A 26,319-nucleotide genomic window follows, 5' to 3' on the forward strand; every position below is an offset into this window, starting at 1 on the left:
CAAGTGACCACAAACTGGGTGACTTAGAGCAACAGAAATGTATTCCCTCAAAGTTCTGGAGGCCAGGAGTTCAAAATCAAGGTGTCTGCAAGGCTGTGCTCTCTCGGGAGGCTGGGAGTGAGGGGGCTGAGGGGATGGGGACCAGGGGGAGGCGAGGATGGTTCATGGCTACAGGTGTTCCTGTGGCTGCATCATTGCAGCCTCTGCCTCTGCCATCACCTGGCCTTCTCCCCTGTCTCCACCTCTTGTGTGCTTGCATGCTAAGTCACTTCAGTTGTGTCTGACTCTTTGCGACCCTACGGACTGTAGCCCGCCAGGGTCCTCTGTCCATGGGACTCTCCAGGCAAGAATACTGGAGTAGTTGCCATGCCTTTTTCCAGGGGATCTTTCCGACCCAGGGATTGAACCTGCATCTCTTATGTCTCCTGCCCTGGCAGGCAGGTTCTTTACCACTAGCACCACCTGGGAAGCCCTCACCTCTTATGCAGTCTCTTACAAGGACATTTGTTAGTACATTTAATGCCCACCCAGATAATTCAGAATCAGACCCCATCTCAAGATCTTTAATGTGATCACATCATTTGCAGAGACCCTTTTCCCCAGCAGAGGTCACATTCTCAGATTACAGGTATTAGGATGTGGACACACAGGCGGGCAATGTAGCTTGACGGTTGTGGGCACGGTGGGAGCTGGTGCGGAAGGCCGAGGTGTGACGTCAGGAAAGTTCTAGAAATGCTTTTGGCCTCCACTTCCTCATTGGCAGAATGCAGCGTCCACAGGCAGGGACTCGCCTGGCTGCCCTAGGAATGAAGTGAGAGGGTTAACAGCACTCCTTTAGGGTAGGAGTGCAGTTGTTGTGAGGTCTTGCCTGGCCCTCACCCCTCCCCTCCTCTAGGCTGAAGTCCTGAGAGTGGAGGCAGAGTCCGACCCCCTCCTTCTTTTCTCTCCGCAGCAGCCCACCCTTGCGCCCGCGACAACGGAGGCTGTTCTCACATCTGCATCGCCAAGGGCGATGGGACGCCACGATGCTCGTGCCCAGCCCACCTCGTGCTCCTGCAGAACCTGCTGACTTGTGGTGGTAGGTGTGACCTTGGCACTTTCTGTTGGGACACTGAACAGGGACCTGGTTCTCTGCCTGCCAGGTTGTTACCTGGCATTTTTTAAAAAAATCCATAGTCCTTGTGGCATCCAGTGTTCAAAGCAGACTGTCTTGTTATTTGTCCTCTTTTCTAACACATGCATTTCAAGGCTATGAATTTCCCTCTAAGCACTGCTTTAGCTTCATCCCGCAAATTTTGATGTTGGATGGCATCACCGACTCGATGAACATGGGTGTGAGCAAGCTCCGGGAATTGGTGATGGACAGGGAAGCCTGGCTTGCTGCAATCCGTGGGGTCACAAAGAGTGGGACATGACTGAGCGACTGAACTGAACTGAAAAAATTTTGATAAATTGTATTTTCATTTTCAGTTAGTTCAAATATTTTTTAATTGTTCTCAATAATTCTTTGGCCCTTGTGTTATTTAGAAGTGTGTTATGTGACTTCCAAATAGTTGGGAATTTTCTAGCTATTTTTCTGTTAGTGATTTCTAGTTTAATGCCATTGTGGCCTAAGCACACACATATGATTTCTATCCTTTTAACTTTGTTCAGATGTTTTCTTCCCCAGCTTGTGGCCTGTCCTTGGTGAATACTCCTTATAAGCTTGAGAAGCTTTGTCACGTGCTGTTGTTGGGTGGAGCGTTTCTATAAACGTCGGTTAGATCCAGTTGAGGAGCAGTGCTGTTTAGGTTGTCTGTATCCTTCCTGATCGCCTCTGCTGTCAGTTACTGATGGAGGCGCTGAAATCCCCAATAATGGTTTTGTCTAATTTTTTCAGTAGTTCTGTCTTTTCCCCTCTTTCTACCCTTGACCCTCTTCTTTCCAAAGGCCGCATGGGGCGTGCTTAAGAACGTAAGCTTTAGGGTCAGCCAGACCTGGTTTCCAATACCAGCTTTGCCACTTCCCAGCCGAGTGACCCTGGGCTGCTCATTTGCCTCCCTTGTCCTCCGCTTGCTTTTCTGTGAAACAGAGAAACAGAGCTTTTATCTGATGGGTTGTCATTAGTAACCGAGTGCTTTGCATGGCCCTGCGTGCGCACAGGACTGCCAGGCGCTACTAGTCGTGAGGATGGCGGAGTAATAGACAGGCTGAGCCGTTGCTGTCACCGCCAGGGAACTCACCCCAGGGCCTCCTCTCCTCTTCCTGCAGGTCCTCCAGGTGACCCTGGGGTGCTGTTCCTGTGCTCCTTTCCTCGTGTCCTCTGAGCTCCAGGGGCCGGTCGTTGCCCTGCCCCTTTCCTTCTCACCCTCACCCCCTTCATCCCCACACCTTGTCCCACACATGGCACATTTCAGGGAGCAGGACCACGGGACTGTCTTTCTGGAGCTTTCTCCTGCCCCACCTCACCACCGTAAACCACGGAGACCCTGGCCAAGAAGAGGGGGGCCGTTTGATGACTGTCTGCGGGCGGGGACGCCTCAACTCTCCTGAGCTTGCTGGGGGGCCTTTTTCTGAGTCCCGGCCCCAGGGCCCACATGGCTTTGTGGCCTGAGAGTGGCTTTGCAGCTCACACAGACATCCAGACTGCCCTGGAGGAGACGGGGCCTGGGGAGAGAGCTGCCCCAAGCGCTCAGCTCTCCCTGGGACCCCAGCCCTGGGTTTCCCCCGGGGAGGACATGCCCCTCTGTCACCCTTGCTCAGGGCCTAAGAGGCTTGTGTCCCCATCTCCATTCTTCCCTGGCCTCTTCTCTGGGAGCTCTCAGAAGGTCAGGGGCTCACGGAGGTCCCCAGGAGGTGCCATGGAGCCTCGTGCCTCATGCAGTGACCCAGACGGGCAGGGCGCCGCCCGCGATGCCAGGGTGTGCTCTGCAGCGGCCTAGCTGTGTGAGCCCAGCCCAGCCGGGCGCTCGCGCATGCACACATACTCCCGCTCACATGTGCACGCGCACACGCTTGCGCCACACTGCTACTTCTGCGAGGAACTGGTGATCCAGGCGGGCTGCTTCTGTTTTAGGGACGAGGAAACTGCGGCCCTGGGAGGTTGAAGGTTCCTCAGGTTGCCCAGCTGCTGCGAGGAGCCTGGGTTCAACCCCACATCACACACACACACACCCCACCCCTCCAGGTCCTGGCTCTCCAACAACATCTGCCAGGACTAGGGGCCCTTTGGGAAATCAGAGCCTGCCCCACGCGGACCCTCTTCCTCCTGGCTGGGCTGTGGGGGTGGGTGGGAGGTGGAAACAACGGTCAAAGGCACAGGGCCTTTGCTTGGAGTTCAGGAGTGGGGCGTGGGCCACTGTCCACACACAGCTTTCCGTGGCCAGCGTCCCTGTGTTCCTTGGCAGGCAGCTCACCGTGCACACATCCGTCTTTGGCTCCTTTGTCCCCGGTGTGTCCTCTGTGGCCAAACGCAGTGGGAACAGCGGGATTGTATTCATTTTTGTTCACATCTATTCCCCCATCTCCCATCCCCATTCAGTCCAGTGTGGACCCTGAGGTTATGGGGGAGGCACATGGGTTCCAAATGTTGAAAGGCTTAGAACATCATGAAATCAACACTTTTGTGAAATTGATGTCTTTTAATTTTTTTGGCCGTGCTCTGTGGCTTATGCGTTTTAGTTCCCCCAGGGATTGAACCTTGGCTACATCAGTGAAAGGGCCCAAGTCCTAACTGCTGGATGACCAGGGAACTCCCGATACCTTTTTCCTTAATCAGATTTTATGGATATTGATGACTGTTCTTAAACTTGACATGGAGTTTGGGCTGATTTCTGGGCCTCCAGTTTTCTGTGATTTTCCAGCAGAGGAGGGAGAGATGATGACAGGACCCCAGGGAAGGGGGGCAGCCCAGGGCCCAAGGGGCTCCTCCTGAGTGTCTCTGCTGGTGCCCTGGCATTCATCATGCCCGTCTGTATCCAGGCCTCCAGGACGGTGCCCCTCCCTGAACACTACTGTCCACACTTGACCTGCACTAGAGAAGTGGACCCTGAGGGGGGATGACTTACCATGGCCACTGGTAGGAGGTGGCCCCAGATCTCCTGTCCTTCACCCTCTCAGCTCACCACCCTCCCATGACTCCCTCCACCAGGGAACCTTCGAACCCCCTCCCCACTGACTCTGCTCCCCCTAGGTACCCTTACCACCTGCCTTTCCTCAGCCCACCCTTCAGTGAAGGGCCTGGGTCCCCCACCAGCCTCCACCACCATGCCTGTGGGCTCTCTGGGCGCTCAGTGTTCTGGCCCCATTGCCCCAAATGTGTAATAGGTGTGGGTGTGGACCCCTGGCTTTCTGACCCTCCTACTTCCGGCGGGGGTGCAGTGGACACGCCGGTGTAGCTAGGCCCTGCACACACACCTATGCTTTGGGTCGACAGCTTCATGGCCTACTTGGGGCTGGAGGTGGGAAGGCAGACAGGACACAGGGCAGTGGAGACGAGGTGGATACAGCATGTATGAACTGACCGTATTCCCCGCTCTGAAACCCAGACGTGCTTCGCCCAGCTTTTGCCCAAAAGCGGGCGCCCATGATGGCCTTTCTCTGCCCCGCAGAGCCTCCCACGTGCTCCCCCGACCAGTTCGCCTGTGCTACTGGGGAGATCGACTGCATCCCCGGGGCCTGGCGCTGTGACGGCTTCCCCGAGTGTGACGACCAGAGCGATGAGGAGGGCTGCCCAGTGTGCTCGGCCGCGCAGTTCCCCTGTGCGCGGGGCCAGTGCGTGGACCTGCGGCTGCGCTGTGATGGCGAGGCGGACTGCCAGGACCGCTCGGATGAGGCGGACTGCGACGGTGAGGCCCCGCCCCGCCCCGCCCCCAACAAGGTCCCGCCCCTGTGTGGCCCCGCCCACCCCCTAGGCCGTCCCCTTGGCCTCCTGGAGCTTGGGCTTTACCCGGCCGCACAAGAGTAGGGTCACTGTAGGACCTTTGCCAAGGTCCCTCAGCTTGGGAAGGAAAAAATGTTAGTTACAGGCCCCCTGAAGGCTCCTGCCGTCTGCCCTACCAGTTTGGCATGAAGGTGGGCTATGAGAATCTGTCTTGCCTTCCCTCATTCAGTCAAGAATTTTACAGAAATCCCAAGACAAATGCGTTAGTCGGCTAGCTTTCCATGGCTTACACCCTGGTTAATTCCCATCTCCAAAGGCAGTACCAACGAGTCTGTGGGATAATGCTTACTTCTGGGCGATTTCTAGCATCCCACTGAACCAGGAGTTACAGAGAGATTTGTCTGGTCAGCCTGGGTCCACTCTGACCAGCAGGATTTTCCTTTAGACCGTGACAGTGAAACAAATGTTTGTGCTCCCTCTGAGTTTTTCCTTTTATAAATAAATGACCTTCTCGGTTGCTTCCTGCCACATATTGTCAGCACCTCGGCCGCGTGTTGACTGCTACTGAGCTAGCTGTTAATAGGCCTTTCTAGCGGCTACCCCCATAGCCACTGGGTCCTGTACTTGGATAACTCAGGTTTTATCTGTTCCCCGCCCACTCATGATAAGCAGCCATTCTGTGGAAGATGAAGGCCTGGGGGTCATTACCCCAAATGTTTTTATAAAGCTAGTCGTAAAGTCTTTACAGCTCATAGACCCTTTGAGAACTTGATGGAGACTAGACCAGGGATTAGCACACTGTGGCCTAAGGGTTAAATCCAGGCCACCACCTATTTTGGTAATAAAGTTTTGGGTGCATGCTACATCACCTCAGTCATGTCTGACTCTTTGGGACCCCATCAGCTGTAGCCCACCAGGTTCCTCTGTCCATGGGATTCTCCAGGCAAGAATACTGGAGTGAGTTGCCTTGCCCTTCTCCAGGGGATCTTCCTGACCCCGGGATCGAACTCCTGTCTCTTATGTCTCTTGCATTGCAGGCAGATTCTTTACCATCTGAGCCACCAGGGTAAGTTGGTATTCTTTACCAACTTAGCTGCCTAAGTTTTATTAGGACACAGCTAGGCTCATTCATTTACATGTTATCTTGCCTGAAAACAGCAGAGTTGAGTAGTTACTGTAGAGACCTATCTGTCTCTTTACAGAGGAGTTTTCTGAGCCCTGCCTTACGCTGTTGGCCCCAGCTGGTGGCCAAGATCTCGGCGGGTGGCAGAAGCCCTGATTAGGAACCACTCCCCGCACTCCTCCTGCTGTGAGTTTCTCCTGGTGGAAGGAAGCCCTGGGAGAACAGCAGGCCCTGGTGCAGGCTCTGGGTTCCACCCTCCGTTTCAGAAGCTTCCTCTCCTGCTCGGTGACCAGGAGATCTGCCCACTCGTTGCACGGACAGGGTTCCTTGTCTCCAGTGTCGGGCGTGGGGCGCCTGGGCTGGGGCAGGTGGGGAGCGTAGACAGGAAGTACTGGGGGCAGGTGACCGGCGAGCCCCCTGGCAGCTCCCTTCCTCACAGAGCAGGCGCCCTTTCCAGGTCAGCAGGGCAGCCGCCGCAGCTACAGTACCCAGCCTTCCTCTTCCTCTTCCCCTGAAAGCCTGAGAGCTGCATCAGTTGCTTGCGTGGCCAGCCTCTGCCTTTCCGGTTGAGCTCTGCCCCCGCTTCCTGACCCCAGAGCTCTGCGGACGCGTTGGCCATTCCCTGCCCTGCCTGGTTAGGAGCCTGGCTCCTCTGCGCCTTCCACTGATTGACTCTCACCTCCCCATGACCTGGAAGAGAGCCTGGGCTCAGGGCCTGTGGGAGGTCTGGTGCTTTGCAAGCCTGACCCATGGTAGGATGCTGGTGAATGATTACCTCCCTAGATCGTTGAGGTCTCTTCCCTGCCAGCCCGCCCCCAGCATTTCACAGGCCTTGAAAGGGGGGTGGTCATCAAGGGGAGGGTGAAGACTGGTTTGACCGGAACCATGCCCCGACCTGGTCCTCGAAGGGGTCCCTTTGTCTGCCCTGCATTTGGATCCCAGACCTCTGCTGCTGGGCCTGGGGTCGCGGGGCTGGGTGCGCCTCTTGCTGGTCATCTGCTTAGTGCTCCTGGCTGCGTCATGCCCTCCAGCCTCTCTGAACGCAAGGCCCCTCCTTGCAGCCGTCTGCCTGCCCAACCAGTTCCGCTGTGCCAGTGGCCAGTGCGTCCTCATCAAACAGCAATGCGATTCCTTTCCGGACTGCGTGGATGGCTCCGACGAGCTCATGTGCGGTGAGCTGGCTTCCTGCGGAGGGCAGGGTTAGGGGGCGGTGTCACCCTGTGCTGGGCTTCTGTTCCAGGACTGTGGGGTCCAGAGGGAGGAAATGGTGCGGACTAAAGAGGCTGGGAGGTCGGGAGTATCAGGCCTTGGTGGGGGAGTCAGGGAAGCCTTCCTGGAGGTGGAGACAGCTATGAGGAGGGAGAGCTAAGGGGCATTTTAGCTGGGACAGAGGCACAGAAGCAGGCCCCCTTTGGAGAAGGCAGACCCCCACCCTTTGGGTGGGGCTGACTGGTGGGCCGGGCCTGAGTGGCAGGCAGAGGCAGCATGTTTCTGCCCAGAGACCTCACTCAGCAGCCTCTGCCAGACAAGATCACCTCGTGGAATAGGGGCTGGGTCCCTTCCCTGGCAGCCTGCAGTCTGGCTGAGGAGGAGCCGTGTGTGGCGGTGTGCAGAAACACACATGCGCACGCACACACATGTACACGCACGTGCTGCAGGCCCCTTGAATGGCATGGTCTGTACAGTCATGGGTACCGGGGTACAGAGGATGTGAAATGAGGGCAGTCAGAGAGGACTTCCTGGAGGCAGTGGCTCTTGAAAGGCTGTCCGATTCAGACAGGAAAGGAGCTGGATTCCCAGGAAGTGGGGATGTGTCCACGCATCTGGGGATGTGACCTCTTTGTTCACGGCAGGACCAGGGTTGAGAGCTCTGACTGCAAGATAGAGATGACTTATGAGTGGGGACGAAGGAGGGGTCCCAAGGGGACTCACTGAGCACTTTCGTACCGTCCCATCAACCTAGGGCAGGCCCCTCAGCTACCACCTCAGGGGTGACATCTGGGGTCAGAGGGTAGCAGTGGGGCTCTGAGCCCTGCTCCTCTGGTGGGCAGGTGTCCACGCTGACCGTGTCTGTCTTCAGTCTCCTGTGTGACTGTGGCCCCAGTCATTGGGGTGATATTTATCCATAGTCAGGCCTCCTCGCTGGAACCAGCAGCTTTCCTCCCTTTCTTTGGGGGGTTTGGCCAGCTGGAGGGAACGGAGTTGACTGTCCCTAGAACCGTTGTGCTGACCTGATGGGGACGTGAGTGTTCTTTGGACAAGGTTGAGTCTAGAGCCCAGACCGGGAAGCTCTGGGTCAGGGGCGTGAACAGGGGGAGGCTGCTTTGGAGGAGTCGCTGGTGAGGGGCTGGGGGCGGTGGGAGAGCTCAGTCTGGCTGACGAGGGGCAGGAGGCCGCTGCGGGCAGTCTGGAGGGGGGCAAGCCCTTCAGGGGTGCTGCTCCAGCCCCCTAGCAGCTCCACCAGTGGGTGCTGGGCCGGGTTGGGTCCAAGCCCTCCAGGGCACACAGCGCCTGCCCCCCCGCAGGAGACCCGCCCCGTTTGGGTTGACGTCCACCGTCTCTCCCTGCCCGGCCTCCGGCAGAAATCACCAAGCTGCCCGCGGACGACGGCCCGGCCCACAGCAGCGCCATCGGGCCGGTCATCGGCATCATCCTGTCGCTCTTCATCATGGGCGGGGTCTACTTCGTGTGCCAGCGCGTGGTATGCCAGCGCTACGCCGGCGCTAGCGGGCCCTTCCCGCACGAGTACGTCAGCGGGACCCCCCACGTGCCCCTCAACTTCATCGCCCCCGGCGGCTCCCAGCACGGTCCCTTCACCGGTGAGGAGCGAGCCTGAGCCCCGCGAGGGCCCTGGAGGAGGTGGAGAGGGCGGTCAGGGCGGGCTGCGGGGCGAGGGGGTCAGAAATGCTCTTTGGACTTGACCTGAGCTCGTCTGAGTCGCCCACTGGGGACACCCGTCACGTGGGGCTTCCTGTCCTGAGCCTGGGTCTCCTGGGCAGAGGGGCTGGAGAAAGCGCGCTATGTCCGTGGGGCGCCCTGGCCCCTGACCAGGCTTCGCCCGCCCCCGCCCCCGGCCCCCGTCCCACAGGCATTTCGTGCGGCAAGTCCATGATGAGCTCCGTGAGCCTGATGGGCGGCCGGGCCGGGGTGCCCCTCTACGACCGGAACCACGTCACCGGGGCCTCGTCCAGCAGCTCGTCCAGCACCAAGGCTACACTGTACCCGCCGGTGAGTGGGGGCAGGAGGAAGCCCGGCTGGCGTGGGGTCCCCAACCCATGACGTCAGGGCTTCTAGAATTACCAGCCAGCCGTTCCATCCCTCAGGATGGTGGATGCATTCACTCACCTCCCGGTCCTGACCTGTGGTTTTTTCCTTTCTCTTCTGTTATTGGAGTGGAATTGCTTTACAGTGTTCTGTTCATTTCTCTGTACCACGAAGTGAATCATCTGTGTGTGCACACATATTCCCTCCTTCTTGGACCTCCCTCCCACCCTCTGGGTTTTCTGTTTAGAAAAGAGCACTCCCTGTTTATTGTGGATAATCCAGAAGTCACACGACGTCTAAAAAGTGGAAGTTGCACCCATAATCCCCCCTCCCAGGGGCGTCCTCGCGTCTGGGTGGCAGTCCTTATTCCGAGGGCCTCCCCCATCCACGGGGCCTGTCTGGATGGACGTGAGCGTCCCTTCCGTATCCCCACCAGAAACACCCTATTTTCCTGTCCTAAGGCCTTGTTGGTTCCCAGAAAGTAGCTGGATTGTTTTCTAAGGACAGGCACTCACAGGGTGACTTTTGTGCTGACTTTTGCTCCCTGGAACTTCCGGCAGCGCAAGTGGGGTGTGGGCTGGCTCCAGGCCACACCCTAGAAGGAAATGATTGTAGAGGGTGACACTCTGAAGCCCTTAGTGTCCAGGTCCCACTGCAGGATCCCGAGGGGGACCTTCTCCTCCATGCTGGCTGGGAAAGCCACCCCCATTGCCAGGACCATGGCCCGGGGAAACCGGGTGAGCTTGATGGATGGACGTGAATCTGGGGGTACGTGTCAGGTTCTGACTTTACCTGGTTCTCTGCTTCTTAATTCTTCAAAACCTGACTCCCTGTGATAGAATACTCTTCTGAGGTGAAGATGGCCCCTTGAACTTTCTCTGAGGGGTCCCAGCGAGCGCCACCCACCAGGATGGGGCCTGCCCGCCCTTCTGAGTGTCCCCCACATCCAGGAGGGTGTTGCCCTTCCTTATTGCACCTGATCCTGGCAGGGTCTAGGAAGGAGGAGGCAGTGGGGGTTATTATCTTGGGTCCAAAGGATTCAGTCCGAGTCTCCTGGAGGCCTCAGGGCTGGGCTGTTTAGGGGTGGGGGAAGCAAGGAGTCAAGAGACTGGAGTTGAAGAACCCCTCCTCCCCCCACTGTTCTTGTCCTTCCTGCTCCTATTGTCACCTGACCTTCGGATGTTCCATGTAGCCAGCTAGAAACCCCAAGAACCCGTGTGAGACTTGAGCTGACTCCAGAACAGCCCCCTGCCCACCCCTTCCCCCCTCCCCCGACATGGACACCAGGATGCTTGCAGCCTCTGGGGAAGCTGGGAGCTGGGGGGATCGCGCTTCGCAGCAAGAGACGACAGTGACCACCAGCAGTTTTTTACAATGGCTTTATTGAGATATAGTTCACATACCATACAACCCACCCACTTAAAGTGTACAAGTCCCTGGGCTTTAGTATATTCACAAAGTTGTGCAGTCATCACTGTGGTTAAATTTAGAACATTTCATCATCCCCAAAAGAAACCCTGCGTGGAGCCAGCTGTTTAAAAATTAACTACGTTGCTTTGAATCAGTAATATACGTTCATGGTACAGAATTCAAAGGGCACAGTGAAAAGAGGGCCCAGCCTTTACTGTGACCAGGAATTCATCCCTCCCCAAGGGCACAGCCCGTGCGGAGTTTATTGTGTGTCCTCCCAGAGGAAATCTGTGCATAAGCGAGTATACGAGAGTGCGGACTTTATCTTCCCAGAAAAGAGAATAATTTTTTTTTCTTTAATTTTGGAGCTAATTGTAGCTCCAATTCGGAGCTAATTATCTGTAGTTGTAAAATATAATACAGAGTGGTCCCATCTCCCTTTTACCAGTTTTCTGCACTGGTAACATCTTACGTAACTATGGTTGTCTTAGCACATGCGTGCTGCTGTAACAAAAATACCGTAGACTGGGCAGCTTAAACTACACACATTTGTTTCTCACAATTCTAGAGGCTGGGACGTTAAAGATCAAGGTTCTGGTTTCTCCCTGTTGAAAGCCCAATTCTTGGTTCATAGTCTTGTTTGTATATGGTAGAAGGCACGAGGGAGCTCTCTGAGGTCTTTTTTTAATTTAAAAAATTTTTTTTGGCCATGCCTTGTGGGATCTTAGTTCCCTGACCAGTTCCCTGACCAAGGGTCAAACCTGCAACCTCCTGCAGTAGAAGTGTGGAGTCTCAACTCCTGGGCCCCCAGGGAAGCCCCCAGGGTCTCTTTCTTAAGGACACTTATTCCATCCCAGAGGGCTCTACCCTTGTGGCTTAAGCACCGTGAGAAGGTCCCACTCTTCAACCATCATGTTGGAGATTAGCTTTCAGCATATGAATTTGGGGGAGACCCAGACATTAAGTCTACAACAGTAACACAATATCATAACCAGTGCATTGATACAATTCCCTTTGACTTTATTTAGAGTTCACCAATTTTACATATGCAGTTTTTAAAGACAACTTTTAAAAACTCTATTTTTATTTGCTTGTTTATTTGGCTGCTCTGGGTCTTAGTTATCATGGGGTCTTTAACCACGGCATGCGAACCTTTCGTTGTGGCGTGTGTATATAGTTCCCCGATCAGGGATCGAACCCAGGCCCCCTGCATTGGGAGCGTGGGGTCTTAGCCACTGGACCACCAGGCAGGTCCCAAAGACAGCTTTTTATTTTTAGAGCAGTTTTAGATCCATAGCAAAATCGGGAGGAAAGTTGGGAGACTTCCCAAATCCCCCCTCCGTCCATGATCAACCTCCTGCACCAGAGTGGGACGCTGGTTGCAGCCCATGAAGCTGCACCCAGAGGCCACAGTGTATGTCTGAGCTCACTCTTGGTGGTTTGGATTCTTGGTTGAATTCTGTGGGTTTGGACGAATGTGTAATGACATGAAGCCATCATTAGCATCTCGTACAGTGTAGTTCCGCATGTACTTTTTAAAACCCGCATGATAGCATCTGAAGGTAATGGTAGCTCCTCTCTCAGCCTCACTTTTTTTTTTTAATGAATTTATCTGTTATAATTGGAGGCTAATTACTTTATAATATTATGGTGGTTTTTGTCATACATTGACATGAATCAGCCACGGGTGTACATGTGTGCCCCCATCCCGAACCCCCCTCCCACCTCCCTCCCCATCCCATCCCTCGGGGTGGTCCCATTGCACCGGCCCTGAGTGCCCTGTTTCACACACCGAACTTGGACTGGCGATCTGTTTCACATATGGTAATAGACATGTTTCAATGCTGTTCTCTCAAATCATCCCACCCTCGCCTTCTCCCACAGAGTCCAAAAGTCTGTTCCCTATCCCTGTGTCTCTTTTGCTGTCTCACATACAGGGTGGTCGTTACCATCTTTCTAAGTTCCATACATATGCGTTAATATACTGTACTGGTGCTTTTCCCTCTGACTTACTTCACTCCGCATAATAGGCGGCAGTGCCCTCCGCCTCATTAGAGCTGACTCAGCCTCCCTTTTTGCTGCTGAGGCTCAGAGAAGGGCTGGCCTTTACCCAGAACTTCGGAGGAACACCCTCCCCGTGTGCTGCATCACCCCGACTCCAGAAGGGGGCGCTATCCCCACCCTATTTCGCAAAGAGGAGGCGGAGGGACTGAGTGGCTACCCGCCCCCCCTCCTCTCCTCCCCCGGGGCCATTCTGCCCGAGCTGACCACTCCCCACCCGGTCTCTCCTGCATCCTGAAGTTTGTTTTCATTCTCGGGCAGCGCAAGCTCCCTTCTTGGTGACTGGACAGCGCCCTTTGTTGGGGTGTGGCTGGGCCACACCAGTGGGTGTCTAGTCACCCCCAGGATCTTGTTACCTCAGCAGTAATGCTTAGAGCTCCTGCAGTTTCCTCAACTAGGGGAGACGCCAGGAAGATGACCTGTACCTAAGGCTGAGGGTCATCTTGACCTTTCTTGCCAAGGTCGGGGCGGTGGGGGGGGAGGGGGGGGGTCCTCAAGAGATGACAGTCCCTCTTCCCACCAGCAGAGGGCAACACCGGCATGACTGTCCCTCTCACTCTCGGGTCCAATTTAGGGTAAAAATGGTATGGTAGTGTAATTTATATTTCAGTTATTACAAATGACGTCAAACATCTTTTTGTATGGTTAATAACCTTTGTAGTTTTATTTTCTCAGAAAGGTGTGTTTATGTCCTTTTTCTATTGGGTTGTTGGTTTTGTTGGCTTTTTTTTAAAATCCATTTGTAAGGGCTCTTTGGGTTTCCCAGGTGGCACTAGAGGTAAGGAATGCCAATGTAAGAGACGCAAGAGATGTGGGTTCAATCCCTGGGTCGGGAAGATCCCCCGGAGTAGGAACTGGCAGCTGGCCCCAGTATTCTTGTCTGGAAAAATTCAATGGTCAGAGGAGCCTGGTGGGTTACAGTCCAGGGGGTTGCAAAGTCAGACATGCCTGAGTGACTGAGCACAGTGCAAGAGATATCGATGTATTAAAAGAATTAGCCTGGGGTATGGGTTGAAAATATTTTTCCTAGCTTTTGGTCTTTTGATTTGGTTTATGTTGTGTTTTGCCCTTTATACTATGAAATTAAGTCTGGAGGGGTTTTGGGTCATGCCCAGAAAGATTTTCCCTCCTCATAAAAAATAGTTTCTTTCCATGTTCTCTTAATGTTCTCAAGATTTCATGTTTGTATTTAAAACTTGCCCTTGGAATGTAATTAGAAGGTCTGGGTGAGTCTGGAGGTACTGTTTCTGTGCTGATGGCTTCCAGGCAGCTTTTATGAGTTGAGGTCCAGAAACCATATGGGGATTTGAACAGAGAAAGTTTAATACATTATTAGCAGGGATTGGAATTCCAGGGAGTTCGCCAGTGAGAGGTAAAGAGGACTCTTTAGAACACAGGAAAAGCAGATTATCTGGGAGGGAGTGACGGGGAAGAGGCCCCAGCTACCACCAGAAGATAAAGAAGTGGCCGAGGTGCTGCACCAATAGGACTTGCTAGAGATCTGCCTACTGCCCTACTGGGAAGACTTCCCCACAACCCTTCCTTGACCTTCACCTCCCCGGCGCCCTGGGGGAGGTAGCTCTGACAGCCAGCAGGGAGGGGACTATGGGCAGGATCCCAAAGCTCCTTGGAGGCGGAAGTGAAGAGGAGCCAGGTCCGGTCAAGTTCAAGGGCAGATGCAGAAAAAGCTCCCCCCCCAACCTGGGGTGAGGGGCAGCGGGGGGCTAGGCCCTTTCTGCTGGTGGTGCTCCCTGACTGGTTTCTGCTCCCCTCTTCCCCCCAGCTGTACCTTCCCAGCTTTGGGGTCAAATCCTGAGCATCCCCAGGCTGGCTGTTTGGCTGAAGAGGACCCTTCCCCCAGAAGAAGGAGAGGGGTCCGTGTGGTTCCTGAAGGGCAGGGGAAGGGCCTTGGCTTTTCCTGTAGGTTATTCACCAAGTGTCAGGACCGCCTTAGGAAGCAAGTCTTAATTTTTTTGTTTCTTTTTTAAATTTTTCTTTCTTGGCTTCACTCTGAGGCATGTGGGATCTTAGTTCCCTGATCAGGGATTGAACCCAACACCTCCTGCATTGGAAGCACAGAGTCCTAACCACTGGACCACCAGCGAAGTCCCTAGCCCCAGTTTAGAGATGAAGCTACTGAGGCCTCGGAAGGGGAAATCCCTCACCAGGGAGCCTGCTGCAGCTGGGAGGTGCTACAGAGGACTCGGTCCACATCTTCCCGGAGACAGGCTGTGCTCTGTCCACCACCCCAGGGACCTGGGGAGAGTCTGTCCTTCAGGGCACACGCGCAGTGATAGCCCTCTGCCCGCTGTGCCCCCTGCAGGGAAAGCTGGCAGGAGGTGGGTGGGGCGGGGGGGGGGTGGTGGCGGGGAAGTGCAGACCTTCCTGGTGTCTGGGCCCCCGGGTCCCACGGCCCCCCTCGTGGGGCCCCTCGGTGTGCTGCCTGGCTCTGAAGGACACGTGCTTGGGGGGAAGAGTTGTGTCTTTAGCACCACAGTTTGGGGGCAGTATAGTCCCTTGAGAAAGGGTCACCCTTTCCTGGTTGGTTGAGACGCTGGCCAGGCGGGCAGCTAGGCTGTAGCCCCCTCCCTGATGGGTGGACCCCCCTGCGTCTTCAGGGTTCCCCCAGGAGTGTTTGGAATAAGGAATGAATTATAGAGATTAGACTTTTGCACCACGTGGAAGGAGATGGGGAAGTAAAAGTCCCAGAGGAACCTCGCCAGGCGCTCTGAGGCCCAGCAACATGCCCAGGCCGGCAGGGACACCTCCCCGCTGGTGACCAGGGTGCAGGACCCGTCGGGGACCTGAACGCGCTGGCCTGGGATCACCACTGGTCAGCGGGGCGGCCCTGGCAGCCACCCTGCTCTGCCCCTCCGCGTGCCCACCCGCAGGCCACGGCTGCCGCTTCGTCCCCCAGACCAGGAGGGGTCGTGGGAGGAGGCAAGGCGGGCGGGGTTGGCGGGGACCGCGGGCTCCGGGGCGCGTGTGACCTCGCTTGGCCTCCCCTCAGATCTTGAACCCGCCGCCGTCCCCCGCCACGGACCCCTCCCTGTACAACGTGGACGTGTTCTACTCTTCCAACATTCCCGCCGCCGCCAGGCCGTACAGGTATGGAGCCCCCCGCGGTCCCGCGCCTGGCCCCCTTTCCCGGGAGAGACAGTGGGGAGGGGTCGGCGCAGCGTGGGGCGCGCTGAGGTCAGAAAGCACCCGGAGCCCGTGGGTGGGAGCCCTGGGGGTCTTTGGAAGCCACCGGGGGTCCCCACCGCGGCTGGCCGGGTCCCCGAGGGCTCTGCTCTCAGACGGTGCTTGAATCCGGCTCCGGGACCGCGGAGGGGCAGCTACCCCGCGCTGCCTCCACCAGCAAGGAGCGGGCGAGGCCGGCCTTCGACGGGGCGATCCTTCCTCCTTGCTCCCGGCGCAGGCCTGCTACAGGGGACGTCGGGTCCGGCTCCGCTGTCCAGGGGCGGGTCCGAGCCAGGCGGGGCGAGCTGAACCTGCTGAGCTTCAGCCACCCGGTGGTCTCAGCCCACAGGGCCCACCCCGCCCTGGGCGGGCTACCTGATGGAGCACGTGGAGGCTGGGCCCCGCTAGGCTGGCCCCCCGCCCGCGTGTAGAGAGCCGGGATCTGGGGGTGCCGGGCGAGGCGCTTCGTGGTCCTGGAGCCGCGGAGCCGCGGACCCTCGGAGAGCGGCGCCGCCCGCCCTCTGGTGGCCGTTTGGGGGACTCCCGGGCCTGGAAGGGGAGCCCACCGATACGGAAGGCACAGCTCTGGTCAGGAACCTGCTGTGGCTCCCCAGCGCCTCAGCGTCACAGCCTGTCCCCAGGGGTCACGTCCACTCCAGCAGGCCAGCCCCCTCAGCCTCCAGTCTGCTTTGCTCGCCTGTCCTCATTCTGGTCCTGCCTCCAGTACCTTTCCCCTCCGCGCTGCCTGTTGGGGTCCTGCTTGCTCCCAGGGCCCCACGTGGGGTGTCCTCCTGCTGCACCTTCCTCAGCGACGGGCCCTTTGGAGCCGGCTCCCCCTTCCTGCCCACTGTGAGCCCCACCTCGGGCCCAGGCCACAGGGGATGGTCACGGGGGTCATCAGGAGACATCTCCGGGATCAAGACGGGACTGGCTGGTCTCCACTGTTCACAGCAATGATACAAATGGGGATAGCCGTCGAGCACTTTCTGGTGTTGAGCACTGTTTCTAGCACGTTCCATGCAGAATCTCACTTTAATCCTCACAAGCCGCTTTTGAAACGGATACCGTTTCATGCTTCCCATTTTATCGAGAAAAGGAAGCTCAGAGAGGTTCAGTAAGTTTAGCCCCAAGTGGGCTCTGGGGGCCTCGTTCTCCATAAAGGTGACCTTGGCCCGGGTCTGCAGTCCTTGCCAGGGCCCGGACTTGGCAGCCTTCAAGGTAAGTGCAGGCGCGCCCACCTTAGAGGTGGTACTGTGGAGGCTCAGAGGGGCCCAGGGACCGATGGACGTGCAGGCGGGCCCCTCTGAACGCAGACTCCCTTTGCCTGTGTCCCCTCCAGGCCCTACATCATCCGAGGCGTGGCGCCCCCGACCACGCCCTGCAGCACGGACGTGTGCGACAGTGATTATAGCGCCAGCCGCTGGAAGGCCAGCAAGTACTACCTGGATCTGAACTCGGACTCAGACCCCTACCCGCCTCCGCCCACACCCCACAGCCAGTACCTGTCGGCGGAGGACAGCTGCCCGCCGTCGCCCGCCACGGAGAGAAGCTACTTCCACCTCTTCCCGCCCCCGCCGTCCCCCTGCACGGACTCCTCCTGACCTTGGCCGGGCCACCCCGGCCTCTCAGCACCCCTGTACATAGTTTTAAATATGAACAAAGAAAAAAATATATTTTATGATTTAAAAAAAATAAATATAGTTGGGATTTTAAAAACAGGAGAAATGTGAACAGTGATGGGGTGGGCAGGACAGGGAAAAACTTTGTACAATGGAGAAAATATTTATAAACCTAATTTTTTAAAACATCATTGCCATTTTTTCATGCCATGTGTGTGTGGGAGCTGCGTGTCCCCGAGGAGTGAACGACCCACCCTGGGCAGCTGTCGGAGTCCTGCCCTTATCCTCCTGGGCTCCTGGGTGCGGGCATCTCATCTTCAGGCTCCCCCAGGGAGGGGCGAGACCTCTGGGAAGAGGCCTGCGGGTGGGTCAGCTTTGTGGATGCCTGACTCATGCACGACTTGATGTTTGATTTTATGCTCTGCGATTGCTGTCCTGAAATTCTAGATAATTTGGAAGACTGAGGCCCTGCATTTTCATTTGGCCTTGGGCTCTGCAGGCTATATACCTGGGCTTTGGGCTATTCCCGGGCTGGTCCCTCCTACTGTCTGACCTGTGTGTGTCAGCTCAGGGCTGCTACTGCCCATCAAGACACACCCACCCCACCTGGTGGTCCAGTGGTTAGGACTCAGCGCTTTTACTGCCCAAGGCCTTGGTCCAATCCTGGTTGGGAAACTAAGATCCTGCAAGCTGCACGGTGTGGCCAAAAAAAAAACAACAAAAAACCAGTGCTGGGGGTCCTGCCATCCGTGTTGACCCAGTGGATGGTGCTGCCAAGCCACACTTGCCCTGGGTGGGGGAGGGAGACCCCAGCCCTCCTGCTGTCCCTGGCCCCCTGCATGCCCATCTCTGCGGATGGGCTGCGGAGAGCCCAGCCCTCACCGAGACGGTCCATACACGCTACCTAAGGCCTGGCCTGTGCCCACCCGGGTGGTACTGGAGGAGACATGGGTCAGCCTGGTCCCTGCCCGGGGGGCCCCAGGCTGTGAGAGTCATGGTGTGTTGTGGGCAGGCTAGGCTGTTGTGGGGCCAGGTAGGAAGAACCACTTTTGCAGGGTTGGGAGGAAGGAAAAGGCAACAGCCAGGAAGGGCCTGACCCTTTGGGAGGTGGATGGGAGGTCAGGGGAGAATCGGGGCGGTGCTGGTGCGCCCTCCACTGGAGACTCAAAGCACAAAGACCCGGAAGAAGACTGCACTCCTGACCCCCAAGGCCTGGAGACGGGTGACAGCCGACGGAGGGGAGTCTGGTGGGGTGAGGATGGCGTGGCCGTGAGGGCTCCAACTGTGGGCCCAGGGGTCAGAGCTGGGATGGGCCTGGCTTCTTGGGACCGATCTTTTTTTTTAAAAATTTTTGGCTCTGCTGGATCTTTGTTGCTGTGAGGGCTTTTCTCTAGTTGCAGGGATGGGGGCTACTCTCCAGTTGCAATGCGCAGGCTTATTGCAGTGGCTTCTCTTGTTGTGGAGCACAAACTCCAGAGCACAGGCTCAGTAGTTGTGGCACACGGGCTTAATTGCTCCGCAGCATGTGAGATCTTCCTTGACTGGGGATCGAACCCGTGTCTCCAGCATTGGCAGGTGGATTCTTTACCACTGAGCCACCAGGGAAGCCCTGGGACAGACTTTTGAGGAGCCTCCCTTGAGCCCTGATTGCCTGTGAGTCCCCCGAGGTCACGGCCCAGCCTTGACGGCGGTAAGACACAAATGGGCTTGCTGGTACCGCCGCTGCTGGGACCTCGAGAACAGATGCTGGGGATGGGGTGGACGGCTGTTGGTGCAGACGAACTGTGAGAGTGGGTGGCCCCATCCTGAGTGCTGATCGTGGGTGGGGTCCATGCTCAAGGCCCCTTTGAAATTTATTTTACTTACAGGAAATGGCAACCCACTCTAGTATTCCTGCCTGGAGAATCCCATGGACAAAGGAGCCTGGGGGGCTACAGTTCACGGGGTTGCAGTCAGGCTTGACTTAACATGCATGCATTTATTTGACTGTGCTGGGTCTTAGGTGCAGCACGTGGGATCAGTTTAATCGTTCCCTGATCAGGGATTGAACCCAGGCTCCCCACATTGGGAGTGTGGAGTCTCAGCCACTGGACCAGCGGGAAAGTCCCAAGGCTGCTCTGCAGACCACAGGGGTCGGATCTGCCTCTGCTGGAAAAGCTTCGTCTCTTATCCACTCCGTCCAGCTGCTCCGTCTGTCAAGGAAGGGTGCAGCCGCCTGCCCCCTGGGACTAGAGTAAGGCTTCTGTGAGATAAGCCTCGCCCAGTCGGGGCCTGGCAAGCGGCAGGTCCTCAGTAATGGGCGAGGTGACGTACTTGCTCAAGGTCGCAGCACTAAGGACCAGCAGGACGAGGGTGCACCTCACTCCCAGGCCCAAGTCGGGATCTCCTGCCCACAGAGCTGCCTGCGGAGGCTCAGGACTCCTAACACTTGGCCCCGCACCCTGAGGTGCTCATTAAAGCACCTGTCTCCATGCAGGCGGGGCTTCCCAGGTGGCGCTAGTGGTAAAGAAACTGCCTGCCAATGCAGGAGACTTAAGAGATGTGTGTTTGATCCCTGGGTCGGGAAGATCCCCTGGAGGAGGGCATGGCAACCCACTCCAGTATTCTTGCCTGGAGAACCCCAGGGATGGGAGCCTGGTGGGCTGCCGTCTCTGGGGTCGCAGAGTCGGACACGTCTGAAGTGACTTAGCATGGCGATGCAGGCGGCCGGGGGGGAGGGGGGAGCGGCTGCATCATGGGGGAGACCCCCCTCTCCTGCCCTCCCTTGGGCAGCCAGGGATCTGGCGGCAGGGTCGGGGTGGCGGGAGTGGCTGGGCTGTGTGCACTGACAGAGGGTCGAACCACCCCCTGAGGTCCTCCCCTCCCTTGCCTGCAGGCCCCTGGATAGAGCCTTGGCGTGGCCTGGGGTGCCCGAGGGTGCATGCCACTGGACCCGTTCCTGCCATGCAAGGTCAGCTGGTGGAGTGGGGTCAACCCACTGGCCTCCTACATGTGCCAAGTAAACCTGTCAGCCTTCATTCAGCAGCTACTGTGTGCAGAGCTCTGCCTGTCAGTCCCATGCTAGAGGACCCAAACAGTAGCCAGATGGGACCCTTCCCTTAAAGGTGCTCAAAATTGGTAACAGAGGCAGCTTCCTAAGTTGTGGGAAGCATAATTTTGAGATATCTTGGGGCCTATATGCAGGAAGGCACGGAGGGCTTCCTGGAGGAGGTGATATCTAATCTGTGTCTTCAGCAAGGGGGTGAGGTTAATTGGCTTATTTCATTTAAACTTCACGACAACCCAGCAAGGTAAATGGTATCCCCGACTTGTCGTTGAGGAAACCAAAGCTTGGGGAAAAAGAAATAAAGACAGAATTTTTTTCATTCATTTCTTGAACTCTTCCTTTATCTAGCAAAGGTTACCAACTGGCTCCTGGGTGCTGCTCCATGTGGCCAGAAAAGCATCCACCTTCCCTTTAAACCCTCTCTCTCTGCACTGTCACCCACTACTTCCCAAGGCTCTGTCATCCCTTTCGGAGCCCTGTGGGGTCTCCCTCAGGTAATGGGCTCCCTCCCCACAGACCCCATCAGAGGGGATCCATTTGTTCAACTCAGCCTGCCTTCAACCCCGGGACGGGTGTGGGAGCTCTTCCCTGCCTGGGGTCCAGCGCCCCCTTGGGTCTACAGCTGCCCTGGGCAGTTGAACAAAAGCCACGTGCCCAGATCTTGGGCATGTCCACTGTCAGGCCACACGCTGGAGAACCAGGATGTGGGCAGCAGAGGGGGTTCTGTCCCTGAGAAGCCTGGGTGGTTGCTAAGTTGGATGGGCTTGGATCCCACTTGGCCCCTGCAGTGTTCCTTCTCTGGTGCCTCCAGCACTGGGACCCCCTTGTTGGATCGTACTCTCCAATAATGCAGCTGGGGTCCCACCAAGGAACCCCCATACTGTCTCCTCTCCCAGATTTCCACTTCTCGGCCTCTCCTTCTTCACTCAAAGGCCGTCTTCTCTTTTCTTTCCCAGCAAGTTCAATCGTGACCCTCATTATTAGGAATCCTAGTGGTTCTCCTTCCTACCAAGCCCTTTAATGGGGAAAAGAAAAAAGAAACAAGTTAAATTTCCATGTGAAAGTGGGCCAACCTTCACATCCTGCTAGAGTTCCCTATTTGCCCCCTTTTCTCCAGCCTCAACATGTCTTAGCCTGACCACCCGGCAACCTCCCAGCACTGGCTCGGGCCCTCCCAGGGCATGTCCACCGCCAGGGCAGCCCCATTCCACCCCTCGGATCAGGACTGAGCCCTGGTGACATAACAGAAGGAAAGACAATGTGGATCTTTGTTCTCAAGGCAAGCTCATTCCATTTCAAGCCTTTTCTTTATCTTGAGCTGGTCTTTTCTGAGTGTATTAAAATGCACTTTCTGTCTTTATTTTTCAGTTGCCTTGGGTCTCGGTTGCTGCACGCACGCTTTCTCCAGTTGCAGTGAGCAGGGGCTACTCTAGTTGTGGTGCACGGGCTTCTCACTGCAGTGGCTTCTTTAGTTGCAGCGGAGAAGGCAATGGCACCCACTCCAGTACTCTTGCCTGGAAAATCCCATGGACGGAGGAGCCTGGTAGGCTTCAGTCCACGGGGTCGCTAAGAGTCGGACACAACTGAGCGACTTCACTTTCACTTTTCATTTTCATGCATTGGAGAAGGAAATGACAACCCACTCCAGTGTTCTTGCCTGGAGAATCCCAGGGACGGCGGAGCCTGGTGGGCTGCCGTCTGCGGGGTCGCACAGAGCCGGACACGACTGACGTGACTTGGCAGCAGCAGCAGCTTCAGTGGCAGAGCACATGCTCTGCAGTTTCCGTGTGCAGCTCTTAGGGCTGCACGTGGGCTTCGGGGGTTGAGTACACAGGCTCAGGACTTGGGGGGCATGGGCTCAGTGGCTCCGCGGCATGTGGAGTGGTCCTGGACCAGGGATCAAACCTACATCTCCTGCACTGGCAGGCGAATTCCTATCCACTGTGCCGCCAGGGAAGTCCGAAATGTCCTTTCTTTCATAAAATCACAGTAATAGTAAATAATATTTTAAAAAATCGTTACTTGATAGAATTAAAAGCTGGCAGCTCTGTGTCTGTTGCCGAAAGTTAAGGAGTCATAGCTGGGTGATGGGCACATGTGTGTTCACTATACTTTTCTCTCTACTGTTGAGTGTGTGTGAAATTTTTCATATAATTTTTTTAAAAGTCAAGATGGGTTGAAAGTTGAAATATGAAAAATCAAATTACAAAGGGATTAGGGAGAAAAAGGGGAAGGTGGTGATCTGAGACATCTAGAAGTTTTATGATGGTGAGGCCAATGCAGAACTTTGAAATCACTGTCTTCCGTGAAGCCTGTCAATGGCTCCCTGTGGTCCTCAGAAGATAAGCTGAACTCAGATGCCTTCTCTTCCAGGAAGTTCTCCCTGACTTCAACCCTTCTAGTTAGGCTAGGAGCTCATCATAAATGGAAAACTTTGGGTGCTCACTTATGTTGGGTGAGGGACTGCATTATTTCATTTAATTATAGTGCAGATGGCTCTGTGATCCACCTGAGTCTGGGATGGAGAAGTCTGAAGCAGGTACCAGCGAGGCCTTTGATGATGAATGAGTAAAAGGATTCAGGGATCAGTGGGTGGCTGGGCCAACTCCTCCACAGGAGGGCAGTCCCAGCCCTGGTTGCCCCCTCCTGCCCACACACTTAGAGATGTCCCTCTAGGCACCAACCCCTGTCAAAAACAGTACTGACCTGTGCCAGAAAACCGGAATAGGGACATGCATATGCAAGAAACAGACCAGATTGAAGAGGATGAAGGCTTTGTGCTGGATTATTTGGAAAGGAAAGGCAGGAGATAAATAGGCTTGAGACTTCCTCACCAGATAGAAGGTAACATTGGAAGAAGGAGGCGGTCCCAGTTGCAGAGAAGGGTCACACCAAGGACAATTCTCAGAGCATCTGGTCAATCAGAAAGGTCAGGAGGTCTTTAAAACTTTTTTTTTTTTTTAATTTTTGGCCACCCCAAGTGGCATGTAGGACCTTAGTTCCCTGACCAGGGATTGAACCCACTAACCCTGCATTGGAAGGTGGAGTCTTAACCACTGGACTACCAGGGAACTCTCTAAAAAGTTTTTAATGAAATTAACAACTATTTACTGAGCATCTACTGAGCTGGTAAAGAATCCTCTTGCAATGTGGGCAACCTGGGTTCGATCCCTGGGTTGGGAAGATCCCCTGTAGAAGGGAACAGCTACCCACTCCAATATTCTGGCCTGGAGAATTCCATGAACTATACAGTCCATGGGGTTGCAAAGGGTCAGACATGACTGAGCAACTTTCAATTCAATTCACTGTGTGCTAAGTACTAGGTACTGGGGTGAAAAGAGAGTGAAAGTGTTAGTCACTTATCCATGTCTGACTCTTTGCGGCCCCATGGACTTTGGCCCACCAGGCTCCTCTGTCCATGGAGTTCTCCCAGCAAGAAAACTGGAGTGGGCATCTGTTCCCTTCTCCAGGGGATCTTCTCAACCCAGGGATCAAGCCCACATCTCTGACGTTGCAGGCAGATCCTTTATTATCCGAGCCCCCAGGGACGCCTCTGTGGTACAGCAGCAAATAAAGGAAAAACTAACCTCACGAAGCTTCTTCTCCAACAGATCTAGGAACAGAAAGCTGCGTTTTCAGTCCTGATCACGAGCACACGGTCTGTCTTACACTTAATGTTACTGAAAGCATCACATTGTTTAGAGAGTGCTTTTACTGTCCTGGGGTTGCCTGCAGACTCTCCTGTGCTCCAGGGCAAGCCTCTCTGGTCCAGCACTACTCACGCTGTACAACCTTGCTGCTCTTAATCCAAACCATCCTTTCTAAAGCATGGCCAGCCCTGAATTTGCTCTCTGTTGCTCCAAAGTTTTTCCTTTGCTTATCCTCCAAAGCTTCCATGAGTCCCTCCCTCCCATTCTTTCCCCCCCAGACATGCTTCTGCAGTTCCCTGCTTCTCCCCTGCCCACCCAGGTTATCTGTATATAGATCCCTCTCCCTAACCCTCTGCATATCTTTTTGAACTTGTTGCAATCTTTTTTGTTGGATCTTAGTTCCCAGATTAGAGATTGAACCTGTGCCCTCAGTAGTCAAAGTGCAGAATCCTAACCACTGAACTGCCAGGGAATTCCCTGGCTTCAATCTTGAAATGAATTCTTCACTAGCTGTAGGGCTTTGGGCAAGGCTCCCAGCCTCTCTGAACAGTAGGATCAGGCAAGTAATATTCATCCTTGGTTGCTGCCTCTCTAGAGGCCCGATACCCTTCAGGGCATGGACACAGGCGGTGTCACCATTATCTACTATCACTGGTACTTTACAGATACAATCTGGAGATTTAGCTGTTGTTCAGTCGCTGCAGCACGCCAGGCTTTCCTGTTCTTCACCATCTCCCGGAGCTTTCTCAAACTCATGTCCATTGAGTCAGTGATGCCGTCCAACCATCTCGTCCTCTGTCGTCCCCTTCTCCTCCTGCCCTCAATCCCAGCATCAGGGTCTTCTCCAATGAGTCGGCTATTTGCATCAGGTGGCTGAAGTATTGGAGCTTCAGCTTCAGCATCAGTCTCTTCCTGGAGACTTAGAGGGGTTAGATTACCCAGCCAAGGTCGCTCAGCCAGTATGAATGTGTAAATTCCTTCTGGGCCTCAGTTAATTAATGGGTAAAATGGGGATGATGATTCACCAGCAGTGAAGTCTTTCTGAGTCAGCTTCCAGCTGCAGGTTTGCCGAAGGTGTGAGCTGGGGGACTGGCATGTCTGCACCAGAGACCCAGTTCCCCAGGCACTATTTGTGTGTGTTGAGTCGCTTAGGTAGTGTCTGACTCCTTGCGACCCTATGGATTGTAGCCCACCAGGGTTGACGCAATCCAAGCTGGGCTCTCTTCTCCCTGCCATTTGGCACGGGCGGGGGGTGGGAGGGTGGGGCGGTGGCGCTCAGAGAGTCTTGAGTCAGGGAGGTGGAAGGCCAGCTGGGGCCGAGGCAAAGGGGTGCAGAGGGAAAGCACTGGCAAGGCAGCCCAGTGGCCAAGCCCTGTCACTTTGCTCAGGCCTGGACTCTGGGAGGTAGCTGGGGGAAGCCCCACAGTAAAAGCCTGCCTCCGCTCCTTGAGCGGGAGTGATCATCCCTGACCAAGCCAGTGCCCCCAGAGACACCTGCCAGTCTCCCTGCCCAGAGCCCTCATTGCCAACCCGCGCCGAGCCCCGCGGCTCTGTCCTCCGTGTCCCGTGGGTGGAAACGTCACCTGCTCAGGACCACCACCGCCACCGCTCTGCGGCCTCTTGTGTTGCTCAGGTGGAGTTTGACGTCCGGGACCCTCTGCTCCTGCGTACCCCGGCCGGCGGGGCGCAGAGCGAGTGGTCACTAGATTTGAAGCAGCAGCTTCTGCATAAATTCTTCCGCAAGGCAAAAGGAATCCCCCGCAATCCATCCAGTTTTCCTCCCTAGTAGAGGCGGGTTCACAGATAGGGGTACCTAACACACCTTGTCCTCACATCTCCTGGTACAAACTCCACCTTGCGAGGCAAGTGATACTGACCGTTAACTTCCCCGCTCCCTCCCCAACTTTATATATTCCCCGCTCCCTCCCCAACTTTATAAAATTCAGCCGTGGAGAATGCGGGCATCGATCCCGCTACCTCTCACATGCTAAGCGAGCGCTCTACCACTTGAGCTAATTCCCCAGCTCTCAGCGGACTTCCGCCAGGGAAACACATGGTGGCTCACGTCATCACCGGTTTCCCCCAAGCCCTCCGGCCTGCCT

General features: G+C 55.7%; 1 protein-coding gene, 1 long non-coding RNA gene and 1 other non-coding gene across 6 annotated transcripts in view; 1 reads left to right on the plus strand and 2 right to left on the minus strand.

Annotated features, from left to right (window-relative positions):
* Positions 1-17,709, plus strand: part of LRP5 (LDL receptor related protein 5) — a 118,727-nt gene extending 101,018 nt beyond the window's left edge. For 2 of the 4 annotated variants that reach the window (XM_043451202.1, XM_043451205.1), the window contains exons 17-23: positions 953-1,078; positions 4,590-4,826; positions 7,016-7,156; positions 8,567-8,803; positions 9,073-9,212; positions 15,730-15,827; positions 17,242-17,709. In XM_043451202.1, the coding sequence (XP_043307137.1) occupies positions 953-1,078; positions 4,590-4,826; positions 7,016-7,156; positions 8,567-8,803; positions 9,073-9,212; positions 15,730-15,827; positions 17,242-17,503 (1,241 nt within the window). In that variant the 3' untranslated portion in view covers positions 17,504-17,709. The remainder of the gene's footprint in view (positions 1-952; positions 1,079-4,589; positions 4,827-7,015; positions 7,157-8,566; positions 8,804-9,072; positions 9,213-15,729; positions 15,828-17,241) is intronic. The other 2 variants (XM_043451203.1, XM_043451206.1) reach the window with 2 other exon arrangements.
* LOC122430565 lies at positions 7,638-9,439 on the minus strand. Its single transcript, XR_006266348.1, has 2 exons — positions 9,330-9,439; positions 7,638-7,858 (listed from the first exon to the last, which is right to left on the minus strand). It is a non-coding gene; the product is annotated as an uncharacterized LOC122430565 (long non-coding RNA).
* Positions 17,710-26,166: 8,457 nt separating the features above from the next.
* TRNAA-AGC lies at positions 26,167-26,239 on the minus strand. Its single transcript has one exon. It is a non-coding gene; the product is annotated as a tRNA-Ala (tRNA).
* Between the last annotated feature and the right edge of the window lie 80 nt (positions 26,240-26,319).

This window comes from Cervus canadensis, chromosome 29 (assembly GCF_019320065.1).
Source record: "Cervus canadensis isolate Bull #8, Minnesota chromosome 29, ASM1932006v1, whole genome shotgun sequence".
NCBI lineage: Eukaryota > Metazoa > Chordata > Mammalia > Artiodactyla > Cervidae > Cervus > Cervus canadensis.